This window comes from Ctenocephalides felis, unplaced genomic scaffold (genome assembly GCF_003426905.1).
Source record: "Ctenocephalides felis isolate EL2017-DRISC unplaced genomic scaffold, ASM342690v1 CF-g0.4_SCAFFOLD_01886, whole genome shotgun sequence".
Classification (NCBI taxonomy): domain Eukaryota; kingdom Metazoa; phylum Arthropoda; class Insecta; order Siphonaptera; family Pulicidae; genus Ctenocephalides; species Ctenocephalides felis.
In genome coordinates, this window is record NW_020538040.1 from 53,417,683 (window position 1) to 53,433,839 (window position 16,157).

Genomic DNA, 16,157 nt, shown 5'->3' on the forward strand with positions numbered 1-16,157 from the left:
CTTATCATTGTTTGCCCTTGAAAATATTTGAAGCTTAGTTTGACATTAAAAACAATTGAGGACTGTCATTTGCCAAACATTTCTATTCACTTATAGGCTAAGGCAATATTAGAATATAATAAATTCATAATTATGAATAAGGAAAATGTAATGTCTACATTATTAATGCCGAAAAGCAGCTGAGATGTGCCAAAAATTAAATTAATATAAGATGCAAATAATATAACATGCATTTGACAAGTGATGCAGTCTGCGCATGCGTCTGACGTGCGCGTGGTTTGCTTTTGCTTGCAATAATTTTGTTTGCGCACTTTGCGAACAGATTCGCCGTACGAATTCGCGCAAAGGAGCGAGCCATAAGTGATTGCGCTCAAACATACCAGAACGAACGGCAACAGCATAGTGTGGACGCCACGACGATCACGAACGAACATAAACAAACATGGCGAACAATGTTCCGCAACTTGTCGGTACATCAAAGGGAATTGTTCGTTCATGTTTGAACTCGTATGTGCAGTGTGGACGTCTCAACGAACGCAAACGAACATTTTTGTTTTAATAATTTTAATAATTTAATAATAATTTTTTTAAATTTAATAATAATGTTATTAATTTTAATGTTTGAAAATTTTAATAATATTTACTTTTAATTATTGTGTACAGTTTGAAAATTTTGAATAAATTATGGAATGGTCAAATGACGTAATTTCATCATTCATAAATGAAATAGAAAAGTTTCCTATAATATGGGAGACTAAAGACCCTTTTTATAAAATTATTAGAAAAAAAAACGATGCTTGGGAAAGTGTAGGCAAAACGTTTGGGATGTCAGAAGCTGCAGTAAAGAAGAAATTGCAGTCATAGATAAAAGAAGAGTATGATTGCAGTCTTTACAAGTAAATATCAAACTTGTTATCATACATAGACATTCAACATATATGTTGAGGATGAGAGTATGAAAATTGAGTATAGTTAGCTCAAGCCTGGAATGTTCAGCTTGCTCCAAATATGAATGCTGAGAAAAGAAAACGACTCAAAATATAAATATTAAATACAAAAACTGAGTGAAATTAATTGAATAATTTATTTACAGTATATTTACAAAATATACACGAACAAAAATCACACAAAAACCAGTGAAAATGCCGTATGATTAAAGCTTACATCCATATCAATAATAAAACTGACGTTTCACGGAACATCTGCGAACAACGAAAATTCAAGCGCTCACTGCTTTTAAGCGCTTGTTCAAGTTCGTTTGGAATTTTTTGCGTTCGTTTGTGTTCCTGTTCGTTCTTCTTTGTATTTTCTTGTTCGACATGTTCGTTCGTGTTCGTTCGTTAGGTGTGGACGCACCTTTTTGTATATTCTTGTTCGTCATGTTCGTTCGTGCTCGTATATTTAGGCATCAATGGGTGCACCTTTATGTCGACTCTTTGATGAATGGTGGTATCCCTAGACAATATTAGAATACCCCGTGTTCATGGTGGTATCCTTGCTTGGAAATCTATGTTTGAAACGTTTGACATTTTTATCTATCATTATGAGGAGGCATTAAATCGAGCTAAGACTTTGCATAATTCAGCCAGCATGAAGTTGCCGGCGAAGACTGATATCAAGCTGTCAAGCATTTCAGATGTCAAGAGCGCGTCGGCCATTTTGTTCATTTTTATATCAGTCGGCGTATTGTTTTTTTATTAAGTAGGCTTGTTTCATATTTAATATTTTTTAGCTTTTCGTTATGATTCATTCTTTTTGTGTTTATTTTTTTATGTCCGTTCAAGTTTATTCGCTTTGGCTTTTTGATTACGCGCCTATTTAGTTCTTATTTTAATTTTTACATTTTAGGGTTATGTTTTAGGATTCTTTTCATTCAAATATCATTTTAGTCTAGCTTAGATTTTATACAATGTTTTAGTTATAATTTTGTTTTAAAAAATAATTTAGGCTTACGTTTTACGCATAGGGTTACATTTTATTCATTATTTTTGTTAGGGTTACGTTGTAGACATTATTAGGTTTGGTTTCGATCTTAACCTTAATTCAGTGGAAGCTAACTAAAACTCAACAAACAACAAATAGAAGGTTCAGTAAATGAAATAAAATTGGAACACTTCTGATGTTATAATACTAAACCAAAATACTTCATACTGTCTTGGAATTGACAGATATATTTCGTTTTTTCTGCAATATTTGCTATGAGGGAACAAGATATATTGTATTTTAACGTAATATATTGTCTAAGATAAAGGCTATCATCTTGGTATTAGACAATATAATAATAATAATACTTGTTTGGCTGTGATAATAATGATCTTGACAGGTTTTAGCTGTCAAAGTTATGAATCCAATACATTTCAACTTGACGTCTAACTTCTATTTCGTCGCCAACTTCATGCTGGCTGAAATATGCAAATGTCAAAATTCTTAGCCTGATTTAAGGTGGTGTATCATTATGGTCAACTCGTATTAATATTATTGATATGATCAAACATAATTGCCATGGATTATAATGATTATGAAATATTACTAGAACGTTGTATTGCTCCTTCAATTCCGGATCTTTTACATAGACCTGTAAATGATTCAGACTTTCAACAATTTCTTAAATCTTTGGATTCAAATTTGGAATTAATGTTATTTAAGGCAGAAAATCAATTTGAAAATTTGGAGGAAAGTGCAATTGTAACACTAATTTTAATTATTGGGGAGCAACAAAGGAAAGGAAATTGGACTACAAATTCTATTAGTATTAGAGAAGGTCTTTTAAACATTTGGAATAAAATACTACATAACGATTCATTATTAGAAAGTAGACTTATTGATTGTTTTAATAAAATTAAAACAAATCTTAAAAGAGATACCTGGAAATGTCATCCTAGTAAAATTGCTTGTGCAACATTTATATCACACCTTATATTGGTAAATGCTTTTTTAAATATTACCAAACACCAATGAGTGTGTAATTGTGACAAAATTATGTTGTATAATATAGAATGAACATTTATATATTGCAGGAAAGGTACTTTAAACCAACTAAAGACTATTATGATCTATTATTGCCAGCAACATTACTGCAGGTTGATGATTTTGAAATAGAAAATAGAGTCAATGGTTTAAAAATATTGAAACAAATATTAGCTGCATCAGTAAGTTTGTGGGCGTCAATAATAATATATAGGTGTAGCTTTGATGAACCATATTCAGATTCATTTTTAGTATTGTCAATTGGTAAACTAATTAATTTATAAATAATTTGACTATTTTCAGCAAAAAGAAATACTTTCTCAATGCGGCTTATGGAATGTGATGATAGATGCCATTAAACGAGTTCTCTATGTAAAAGATGTAAAAGTTTTAGAATATGCCATAGATTGTTTAGGTTTTCTCATAAAACTTCAGTGTAACACTGACTTAGAAAAGGTATATAGTAAATGTTGCTCTTGTGTTTTTGCTTGAGGCAATGTCTAAATGGTTGTACAAAAATATTATTTGTTGAAGTTAATAAGATTTTTTTTGTTATGAGTGGGGCCCTGGTAATGAAGCAGTTGATATTTTACTACAAGGAATAAATGGTGAACAGGTTTTAGAGTTAAGATCAGTATATACCAATGCATTACCAGAACTATTGAATTGCATGAAATTTAAAATACTTATATGGTTAAATCGTTTATTGACTATATATATTGACTATCTAGACACATCTGTAACGAATAACTGTTTAGATGAAGATACAATTCATGGAATATCAGAGGTATTATAATCAACTATATTATGCCAGCTCACAATTATTAGTTCAATTATTATTGGTTTCTTTTTACAGTGCATTATAGTAACCTTGCAGTATTCAAGATCATTTATTTTTATGTATGATTATATCATTGACAAAATACTATTGCTTTTATTGAGAGTTGATAACTGCAAAATCGATCAGACCAAAAAGGAAAAATCAATACAATGTCTCATAACTGCTGTATCAATACTACTTTCTCTTAACAAGATAAAGTTTAAGGAAGTTCAGGATATTTATAATAATCATGTATCTAAAACATGCAATAATTACAAATTGCAATGGACTAAAATTTTTGAAATAGTAAAAGCAGAAAGTGATTCTGAAGAAAATGTTGTTAGTATTTACAAAAAATATGTGATTATTAAATAAATAGCCTTTGCATAGTTCTGTTTCTTAATTTTTGTGAATTTCAACCAAATTAAACAGCAAGATGGTTGTAAAAAGATTGTAGTGAAGGATATTGTAAGGGTATTTTGAGTATGGCAACAATATTGTTTTTTTTTTTTTTTTTTTTTTACTAAGAATATTTTTACGTATTGTTAAATTAATTTTTTTATTATATGACGAATGAATAACGTACTCAGCAATAATATAGATTGCAGTCTGGAATTAGTGAAAGAGGATTGAAAGACTAACGGTTTTCTTAGAGATTTTCAACAAACATAATAAGATACAATAATGAATTCGAGAGTACACTGTTTGAATTTGAAACATATTCACTCTTTGAAATATGTTGTCCAGGGCATAGATAAATTAACATTTGGAGCCTTTGAATCTTTTTTTTTTACTATGGTTTAAAAAATCTCAACTCGAATAACTTCACGGCGTTTATAACATGTTCTGTCAGTTTCTGACAGTTCCCGAAATTATCAACGTTGATGGTTGATATTATCGCCGCTGAATTTTTCCTATGTCCCGCAGTGTTCAATCAGTTTCTCACATTATTATTTTTAACGTTCTGTATATTGAGTCAGTCGCTGCGTCTGATTGTTTGAACAATAAATAATGCTCCTGTGAATAGTCATTTATCCATTATGTCAAAAATTCCTAACCTTATTTCTGTGATGAATTTGTGATTCAAAATAAATATTGAATGTATCCAATACAGATTCAGTTGGACAAACCAGTCATTTGTCATGGCTAATATGCAAACAGAAATTCGTAAACTTTCTTCAGCTGAAACTTATGGGCTTGTTAAAATATTGAACGATTCAAACTCTTGGATAGATCTGATGCAAATCATACCGAACGAAAGTGGAAATTTATTTAAGTATAACACAGATCACATTAGGTAATCATGGATTGAAAATGTATTGAGGTATTTTAGTTAATTTAAATAAGTACATATTATTTTTTTATGAGATCAGATTATTTACGGTAAGGATCCGCATGCTTAGAACTGATGATCATTATATTAAGGAGTATTAAATTGCTTAAATTATATTCTCATCATTCTCATGTAAATTAAACTCTTATTAATTATTAAAGTTGTAAAATTATTGTTTTTAATAAACATTTACATTATGATATCTGTGAGCTTATCAATATCATAAAATTTAAATAAATTTGTGTAATATTGTTTCTTCTAGATTAATTCAAAATGAAGCCTCAGATAAAAAATCATGTGCTGAAATATTATTGGATGAATGGGGCACGTCCGGTCGTAAAAGACCTACTTTAGAATTTTTATTAGATCTTTTACTAAAAGCGAACCTATTCAGGGCAGCTGATTATATATTAGTTGATATACTAAAAGGTAAATAATATTTCTTTGCTTTATTTTTTTATTTAACATTTCATTGAGTATATTAACATCTCACTTATCTTTGTTTGTTTTCTTATACTTCATTATCTGATCATTTTAGAATACCATAGAAACATTGGATATGTGTGTATGCATGTGTAGCATGCATGTATGTATGTTAGGATGTGCCATGTTTTTGGGAAAAAAGGGCATACGGTAAGAACTGTTTAAAAGTCAGTACAAAATTTTATTTGTACTGACAATGCAGAAGATTCATTCGTTTTTGGGAAAGGCAAGTTTATGTATTATTATCTATTCTAAACCGTTGAATTTTTTTTTAAACTTTGTTCAGAAAAAAAGATTTGCCTTGACTTTTTTTTAATTTTAGTGTAATTAAACTTTTCAAAAAAAAAAAAAATTAGTTTTTATATAATTATCAAGTTAATTTAAATTTTTCACAATTTACAAAACATTTCACATTTTATTAATAATTTAGAAAAAATCTTAATATAACGAAATATATGTACAGAGTCATAGGTATTAGTAATTCTGCTTTACATGTTTTTTATCATTAGCTTTTCCTTAATTCAAATGAATTCTAGGTGTTCCTGCTCCGCGACCATCAGAAGGACCTGCTGCTAAGATTGATACTTCTATGCATATGGGAAATTCATTGGAAAGTATGATGCAAATATGCTTCAACTATTAAATATTTGAACTTAAAATGATGAATCTAATATTTACATTTACCACCTGTATTATTTTGAATGGTATAGAATATCAAACATAATTTGATAGTAATGAGCTTGCAGAAGTATATTTTTATCATTAAGATATTTTTCAAAACTTAAAAGTAATATATTTGCAAAACATAAAAATAATAGTAAAGAAATTACTCTTATCTGCTGTGTTCAGAATAATGATAATAATAATATATATTTAATTAATTATGTTTTAAATTGTTATATTTTTTAAATTATAGCTATACAAGAAAACAAATTTTTGGCTGAAAAAGTATGTACAAAAAACATATCACAATCATCTAATTTAGAGCCAGACATTTTATCTGCAATACAACAAGATTGTATACCAGACTTTGCAGTTTTATTGAGTACATCACAAAAATCAGGTCATTTATCAGATATCGAACCAGAAATTACAAATTCTGCAGTTAGTTCCTATGCTCCGTCATCTGGGTATATACCTGACTTAGCTGCATTAGATATTATACCATATTCAACTCAAAACAGTACTGAAAATATGAGATCTGACAAACAAGATTGTAGTAGTGAAAATTTGAATGTCATTGTGAAAGATCCACAATATGCTACATCTGCTTTTAGGTTACCAAATTTATCAGAGCTAAATATAAATAGATCATTTTTAGAGAATTCTACCTCAGATGTTATGCCAATAGTAGATTCTAATATAAATTCAGAAATTAATTGTTATCCATATAAGCTTTTAGAAATGCATACAAATAATTTTAATGATGCCTTATATGGGCAACCTGGAGGTTGCAGGTTGGGTTCTGGAGCATTTGGTACTATTTATTTAGGTCAAGATTTAAGTGTGAGGCCACTAGCAGTAAAGAGGCTTCATAAAATTGATTCCGAGAACATTAATTTATTTAAAAATGAAATAGAAATAATGTCTAATCACAGACATAAAAATTTATTAAAATTGTTTGGATATTCAGTTGATGGCCCCACATATTGCTTGATTTATGAATATATGCCTGGAGGGTCTTTGCAAGATAGATTGAAAATGGATGATAATAAATTGTGTGGTGGTAGCCGGATTAATATTGCAATTGGTTGTGCTGAGGGTATTTTTTATCTACACAATATACCCATAATACATAGAGATGTGAAATCAGCTAACATATTACTTGATGAAAGAAATCAGCCCAAGGTAATACAACAGAAATTCAATTTCGCAAATTCACATTTCTTTATTAAATTTATTGTTGCTTTATTTATGTCAATTTGAAGCTAGCTTGGACTATCTAACTATGTGTTTGTTTGCAACCTGGAATTGTGAAACATAGTTTTAGTTTTATTTGTATAATTAGCAAATGTGAATTATATATTATTATTTAAATTTAATAATATGATTACAACTTAACTTAAATTTTTCTTCAAAATTTTATAGGAAAGATCCACTCTTTCTTATTGACTTAAGTAAATAGTTGAAAACTTTCAAATATTTATGTTAACTTTTGTACCGTAGATTACAATCGTCAACTGATATTATGCTGATCAGCTACAGTTGCACTGTGTCTTATATCAGATAATATCAGATAATCATTCTCTAAAATATTGAAGATGAATGAATAAATTTTATCTAAATGAGATATGTGAATTTAAATTTAAAAAATAAGGTACTGGATAATTGATTATTCTGTAAGTAATTGAAACACAGACATGTGATATTTATGAATGAAAAAAAAGTACTAAATCTAATTTAATTTCAATTACTCATAGAATGGTCATGTAACAACGAGTGCCTTTATGCAGCAATCTTTACGTATGTAAAACTTAGTGGTTTTTATATATGCTAATTTCAATTTTTTGAGTTGTTGTTACTCTGAATGATAATATGTATATAGTAAGATCTTCATTAAAATGGTTAATATATTTTGGAATATTTTTTACAGTTAAGTGATTTTGGACTTATTAAAAAAACAAATAGTGCGTTATGTTCAGCACAAACTACTACAATATTAGGAACATCAGCTTATATGTCACCAGAAGCTCATCGTGGAGATATTTCTGAAAAGATGGATTGCTATAGCTTTGGAGTAGTACTTTTAGAACTTATAACGGGCTTACCACCTCTTGATGAACATAGAGAAGGCTGTGATATAGTAAGTTACTATTAAAGTAACACTTCAATTTTAATTTAAATAAAAATGTTTTCATAAACTATATACAGTTTGTTTCAATGATTTTTCTTGAGACAGTGTTTGTGGAGTTACATTAGAAAATTTTAAAATGTTTATGACTTAGTGCATCTGATGTTAATAATGATTTATTGTGAATTAATATGTTAATGATGATTTGATATATGTTCTAATATTGTTAAGATTAGTAATATTAATTTCAATTTAGGTAACACATATAGAGCAATATTGTGATTCAGGAGTTGAAGGTATTGATAAATTAATTGATGAAAGGCCTGGACCATGGTTAATGACTGCACGGGAAATGTACAAAGTAGCTTTAGCATGTTTACGAGAGAAGCGAAATAGGCCTATAATGCAAGAGATATTAGAAAGTTTAAAATCAGTAAATATGTAAATATATAAATTATATGAATTACCATTAATACAACTACTACTATGGACATTGTAAATCATTTTTATATAAATAAAATATATTTTAATACTATTTTTTTTTCTTTTTTGTAAATAAATTATTGGTTCAATGGGAAAATTTTGTTTTTCATAGTTATGTATTATATCATATGAAAATATTAACAAATTAAAAACTCATCAACCCTAATTTATAGAAGATTTCAAAGATAATTTTTAAGCCTTCAAAATCATTTCCTTTTTGTGGAAGATATTACTGAGGCAAATTAAATTATTGTTTTTTTAGATAATGTCTATTGAATTTATTTAGTTTACATGATATTGACTAATTTTCATTGATCTATACAAATACATATGATATCTCAAGCACAAACTATCCCAGATCACTCCAAACATGGATAAACTAGTTAGGTGTATGGCATCGTGCCTTAAGGCAAATTGCTGGAACTTTCCGTACCGTAACGAAATGTTCGAGGAATACTGAATGTTTTCACATAGATTATTATAAATATTGTAACATTGTCTAATATTTATAAAAATTATATAAACTGAATTGTTTAAAATATATTAGAACTTTAGTCAGAATTAAAAATAAAATCTGATTTATTTTCGATATACAAATAAAGATTTTTTTTGAAAAAAAAAAGACATTCTGAAACAATTTTTTTTTCCAAAATCAATTATTTTGTTAAAACAAGCAGAAAGTTCTTTGAATCATTTAAATCGAACGCTTAGTTCTCTCAAAAACTGCCATTTTTATAACATTTAGCTCTGTATCTTCGAAATGGCTGGGCCTACCTTTGCCAAAGATTGATAACCACTTCTCTCAATCATTACTAATTGAATGTTTTTTAGATTATTCAGATCAGATACTCCGTTCTCTCTAAAACTCGATTTCTATTTTCTGCACTCTTTGCTTTTTAACTCCGTAACTGCTGGAACTGCCTTTGCCAAAAACTAATCAGCACATCTCCCTATCAATAGGAATCGAATGTTTTTTGAACCATTCAAATCGGTTGATCCGTGCGCCCGAAAACGTGACCGAGAAATTGTATCCATACATACATACACACACACATCCATTTTTCACAGATATGCCAAAATGTTCAGAAATCTTCAAAACGTCGAGAACTGTAAAAATTTTCAATTTAGATTTTTGGACGATTACAATAACTTACCCTACGGGAAGTTAATTATTAGTTTTGAGCATTCGTAGATTTTTTTTTAAATCTTGCGCCAAAATATAAAAAAACGTTAATAAAAAATTATCTATGAAATTAGTTAATATATAGAGAGTTTTATATGAAATGATCAGTGCTAGATAATTAGAAAATAGAATTATAATAATGTTTAAAATTAATCATTAGAATAATGCTTATTGCTAATAAACACTAAATAAAGTGTGATTGCCTGCTAGTGCACCATATCTTACGGCCTATTCAATCGTTATATAATAGACAAAAGTATGCTACATTTTAAATAATGGTTGTAAATAATGGCCCTTCAGTCTTAAAAAATGCAAAATTTGGAAGCGTCCTACAAAGTATAATAATAGTGTGTGCGCCTAAAAATGACGCACTAGAAACTAATGAAGGCAAACTTCAACGTATTCTGCACTGGCATGACATTGTTAATTGCGAATGTTTCGCACCGCCGGCAGTATTTTTTGACGTTTATGAAAGAAAAAGCACTTGTTGCACTCGAAGTGTTAAAATGTGAAATGTATAAGTAAATGTTATCATGTGACAAATCATTTAGTGGTATAATTAATTTAGAGTTTTCCTTTGATGCGTTAATACGATTGGTAAGAATTTCACTTGTAATTTCAACTGTAGACAGAAGATCCATATGACCATATTCCATGATATTTAATTTGCAAATACAGCTGCATGTAACTGCCCTACAGTATACAAAAGACATACAAGATATTTCTAACTTCCGAATTCTAACATTTTGATTTTCGTTTTCTATAATGTAAAAATGAATTTTCGAATTTTAAGCTAACGTTGCAAAGTTAATTAACTTCCCGTAGGGTAAGTTATTGTAATGGGCCGAAAATCGGAATTGAAAATTTTCACATTTCTCGACGTTTTGAAGGTTTCTGAACATTTTGGCATACCTCAGAAAAAATGGATGTGTGTGTGTATGTATGTATGGATACAAATTTTCGCCCACGTTTTCGGGCGCACGGATCAACCGATTTGAATGGTTCAAAACACATTCGATTCCGATCGATAGGGAAAAGAGCTGATTAGTTTTTGGCGAAGGCAGGTCCAGCCGTTTCGAGGATACGGAGCAAAGAGTGCAGAAAATAGAAATCAACTTTTTGAGAGAACGGAGTATGCGATTTGAATGATATAAAAAACATTCAATTAGTAATGATTGGGAGAAGTGTTTATTAGTTTTTGGCAAAGGCAGGCCCAGCCATTTCGAAGATACGGAGCTAAATATGTAAAAAATGGCAATTTTTGAGAGAACTAAGCGTCCGATTTGAATGATTCAAAGAACTCTCTGCTTGTCTTAACAAAATAATTGATTTTGGAAAAAAACATTTTTTGTTCCATTTTTTTTTTTTTTTTTTTAATTTTTTGTATATCGAAAATAATTCAGATTTTATTTTTAATTCTGACTATAGTTCTAATATACTTTAAACAAATAATTTCAACTTTCCAATTCAGTTTATGTAATTCTTATAAATATTAGACAATGTTACAATATTTATAATAATCTATTTGAAAACATTCAGTATTCCTCGAACATTTCGTTACGGTACGGGAAGTTCCAGCAATTTGCCTTACGGCACGATGCCACCCACCCCACTAGTTTAGTTTTATATTTTTCTGGGTGCCAAATACCTTAATGGTATTTAAAAACGACAATTGTCATGCTGTGCTTTTTTTATATTCACAACGTTCAGAATACATGACACTGCGATGTTGAATTTTGTTGTATTGTCCACTGATCTTTTTGAAAGTAAATTCATAGGAGAAGTTTATGTTTTCATAAAAAAATCCGATTCGCTAATTTTATGTTTTCTCGACGTTTCAAGCCATTCTGAATCGAATGAGACCAAATTTGGAACTAGTGGGGTGTATGGCATCGTGCCTTAAGGCAAATTGCTGGAACTTCCCGTACCGTAAAGAAATGTTCGAGACATATTGAATGTTTTCAAAGTTATAAATTATAAATATATAAATTATAAATATAAATATAATATAAATATAAATATATAATATATAAATTATAAATATTGTAACATTGTCTAATATTTATAAGAATTACATAAACTGAATTGGAAAGTTGAAATTATTTGTTTAAAGTATATTAGAACTTTAGTCAGAATTAAAAATAAAATCTGAATAATTTTCGATATACAAAAAAAATTTTTTTGGAAAAAAATAAATTGAAACATTTTTTTTTTCCAAAATCAATTATTTTGTTAAAATAAGCAGAAAGTTATTTGAATCGGACGCGTAGTTCTCTCAAAAACTGCCATTTTTTGCACATTTAGCTCTGTATCTTCGAAATGGCTGGGCCTGCCTTTGCCAAAAACTAATAACCACTTCTCCCAATCATTACTAATTGAATGTTTTTTTTTAGATCATTTAAATCGGATGCTCCGTTCTCTCAAAAACTCAATTTTTATTTTCTGCACTCTTTGCTTTTTATCTCCGTAACTGCTGGACCTGCCTTTGCCAAAAACTAATCAGCACATCTTCCTATCAATAGAAATCGAATGTTTTTTTAACTATTCAAATCGGTTGATCCGTGCGCCGAAAACATGACTGAAAATTTGTATTCATACATACATACACATACATACATCCATTTTTTCTGAGATATGCCAAAATGTTCAGAAACCTTCCAAACGTCGAGAAATGCAAAAATTTTCAATTTAAATTTTTGGACGATTACAATAACTTACCCTACGGGAGGTTAAAAATCAAAAACTGTTCGAAAGATATTATTTGGGAATGACACTGATTAGTTTTAGGTGAAAATCTACCGAGACGTTTTCTTGTAATTCGTTGTTGAAAAAAAAAAAATTGAACCGATTTTTATGAAACATTTTTTGATGATATATATCATGGTCTTATACAACCTATTGAAATGTTATGACCTTACGACAAGTGGTTTAATTTTAAAAATTCATCAAAGTTGACGTTTGTTAAAATTGAAATTAGACGATTTACTTGGTATAACGATAGAGTACTTGGTCTTTATAGACCAAGAGCCCGTGGGCGGATGACAGTATGTATTTTACGACACCTGAGATTTTGTGCATCGATTCCTCTATACCTATCCTACATGAAATGGGGACTGACTAAGCCCAAAGTGGCGGACACAGCTACTGCGCAGCTGGTAAAGGTACCTTTTTTTCGCCCATATCCGAACCATTTTACGACGGTTGCCGTTTCGAAAATTTGAAAATATAATATTATTACTATCGTAAAATACCAATGGCAGACGATTATCGCGCGGTTAACATGGTGGCAGACGATTTTGAAAATGCAGAAAAAAAATTTTTTTGAATGTATTTTACGATGTCTGCCATTTACATATTTTATTCCTTATAGTATCAAAACCTTATATTTATCACGGCAGACGTGTACCTGGTGGACCAACATCAGCAGAGTTAAAAAACTCAGCTACCATTTGGCGTGATAGTATGCATAAATCTCCATGTTTTATACCGATATAAGCAATTCTTTCATAATGATAATAGAAATTAATATTTTTTAGTTTATATGTGACATTTAATATTGTTGATGAGCGGAAAAAAGATTTTTTACGCTAAATTCGTAAAGATTAAAGTATACAAACGATAACAACAATTATTGTAATATTTATTCTATTTTTTTATTTATTTTAGTCTAATTTCAAAATATTGTATAAAAATAAAGTTATACAATATTATATATATATATATATATACTTTCTCTATTTATTATAATCTCGGAGCCATATCTCGCTTTTGATGATTCCTCATCATCCGCTGAATCAGATTCTATAAAATAATAAATCAGATGTAAAATAAAAATTATTTGAAAATCCAACTGAAGATGTTTGATAAAGACGAGATTCTCCGACCATACTTTAATGCGCCCAACAATGTTGGTTGCTTGTTATAGATATTATTCCTAATATAGTTATAGTGGGCTCTTAAAAATTGTTGATAAAACACGAGATTGAACTTGCACCAAAATTTAGAATTTTTTCTGCTGAATTGTTCATTGACATTGTAAACTTTATAGTTATTAATGAATAGTTTGTACCGTCCAAGAACCACGTCATTTAAGTCTTTTTGCATTATATATTTGGCAAATATCTTAGGTGGTTTCCTGTTAAATTTTCTTTTTTGCTAAACCGAGTGTAGCAAACCCTTGTTGAAGATCGATATTTTTTATTTAAATTTTGTTAATTTATTTGAATTTCTGAGACTGTCAATTATACAATGATAATCACAAATGTCCAATCGTGTGTTGTTGAAGATTTTTGTTGTACTTCACATGAAGAACCTGACACAAACATTATCAATCACGCGCGTAACATCGCTGAGCATATCGTTGCAATATTCCTATTAGAGCCTTCGATACTGCAAAATATCAGTATAATATTGGTAATATGATTTGGTAATATGACATAACTAAGAAATATAGTAATTCAAATATTTGGATGCTAAATGGGGTTGAAAATAACCAGAGATATATTAACATCACAAAGTGAACTGGTTAGTTGTTTGCCAGAATTTCAATTTGTTGTCATGCTTTTACTGGTTGTGATTTCAATCCAGCCTTCTTTAACAAAAAAAAGACCTTACAATTCTCTGAAAAAAATCGATCTTCAACAAATGTTTGCTACACTTAACAAAGAACCCACATACAATATCTTTTTAATACTATTCAGCTTAATTTTTTAAGTATGGTCGGAGAATCTCCTCTTTATCAAACATCTTTAGTTGGATTTTCAAATAATTTTTATTTTACATCTGATTTATTATTTTATAGAATCTGATTCAGCGGATGATGAGGAATCATCAAAAGCGAGATATGGCTCCGAGATTATAATATATATATATATATATATATATATATATATATATAATATTGTATAACTTTATTTTTATACAATATTTTGAAATTAGACTAAAATAAATAAAAAAATAGAATAAATATTACAATAATTGTTGTTATCGTTTGTATACTTTAATCTTTACGAATTTAGCGTAAAAAATCTTTTTTCCGCTCATCAACAATATTAAATGTCACATATAAACTAAAAAATATTAATTTCTATTATCATTATGAAAGAATTGCTTATATCGGTATAAAACATGGAGATTTATGCATACTATCACGCCAAATGGTAGCTGAGTTTTTTAACTCTGCTGATGTTGGTCCACCAGGTACACGTCTGCCGTGATAAATATAAGGTTTTGATACTATAAGGAATAAAATATGTAAATGGCAGACATCGTAAAATACATTCAAAAAATTTTTTTTTCTGCATTTTCAAAATCGTCTGCCACCATGTTAACCGCGCGATAATCGTCTGCCATTGGTATTTTACGATAGTAATAATATTATATTTTCAAATTTTCGAAAGGGCAACCGTCGTAAAATGGTTCGGATATGGGCGAAAAAAAGGTACCTTTACCAGCTGCGCAGTAGCTGTGTCCGCCACTTTGGGCTTAGTCAGTCCCCATTTCATGTAGGATAGGTATAGAGGAATCGATGCACAAAATCTCAGGTGTCGTAAAATACATACTGTCATCCGCCCACGGGCTCTTGGTCTATTATGAACATACTAAACCATTAAAGTTCTACGGAAACTGGTTTAATTATAAAAATTATTGATCTGTGATAATTTGCTTTTAGAAAATACTCTGAGTTATCGTGTTCGTTCGCTTTCAATTGTAATACATCCACTCGTAATACTTTTAATCACTCATAAATGAATTTATTTTTTATTGATTAAGTCGATTATTTACACATCTCGGAAAGTTTATGTAACTTGCCTCAAGGCAAAATACCAATATCAACTAGTTTTCTAAGGTATGCCAAAATGTTCAGAAACCTTCAAAACGTGAAGATATGCAAAAATTTTCAATTTCGATTTTTGGACGATTGCAATATTTTACCCTACGGAAAGTTAATTTCATAGGTGCATTTTTTACGGAGATAACACTATAAATTACCTTGATCTAGTATTTTGTCAGAAATATTTATTGGCAGAGTTTGTATAACTATTTATTTATTCTATCTCTTGTAAAATTGGGCAATGGTTCAGTTGGTTCTATTTAT

At 29.3% G+C, this 16,157-nt stretch overlaps 3 protein-coding genes across 3 annotated transcripts in view; all 3 read left to right on the forward strand.

The window, feature by feature from the left end:
- Window positions 1-2,453: 2,453 nt before the first annotated feature.
- On the forward strand, window positions 2,454-4,162 carry LOC113375090 (TELO2-interacting protein 2-like). Its single transcript, XM_026615038.1, has 5 exons — window positions 2,454-2,922; window positions 3,018-3,149; window positions 3,271-3,423; window positions 3,527-3,754; window positions 3,824-4,162. Exons 1-5 carry the CDS (start codon window positions 2,503-2,505, stop codon window positions 4,160-4,162), a joined length of 1,272 nt encoding a protein of 423 aa, XP_026470823.1. The 5' UTR covers window positions 2,454-2,502.
- A 518-nt stretch (window positions 4,163-4,680) lies between these two features.
- On the forward strand, window positions 4,681-8,864 carry LOC113377530 (interleukin-1 receptor-associated kinase 4-like). Its single transcript, XM_026617880.1, has 6 exons — window positions 4,681-5,084; window positions 5,383-5,549; window positions 6,140-6,217; window positions 6,520-7,451; window positions 8,197-8,406; window positions 8,651-8,864. Exons 1-6 carry the CDS (start codon window positions 4,930-4,932, stop codon window positions 8,837-8,839), a joined length of 1,731 nt encoding a protein of 576 aa, XP_026473665.1. The 5' UTR covers window positions 4,681-4,929; the 3' UTR covers window positions 8,840-8,864.
- A 1,599-nt stretch (window positions 8,865-10,463) lies between these two features.
- The window catches only part of LOC113375092, a 67,582-nt gene continuing 61,888 nt past the window's right edge, over window positions 10,464-16,157 (forward strand). Inside the window, exon 1 of the mRNA XM_026615040.1 lies at window positions 10,464-10,657. The gene's annotated coding sequence lies outside the window, so the exon portion shown is untranslated. The remainder of the gene's footprint in view (window positions 10,658-16,157) is intronic.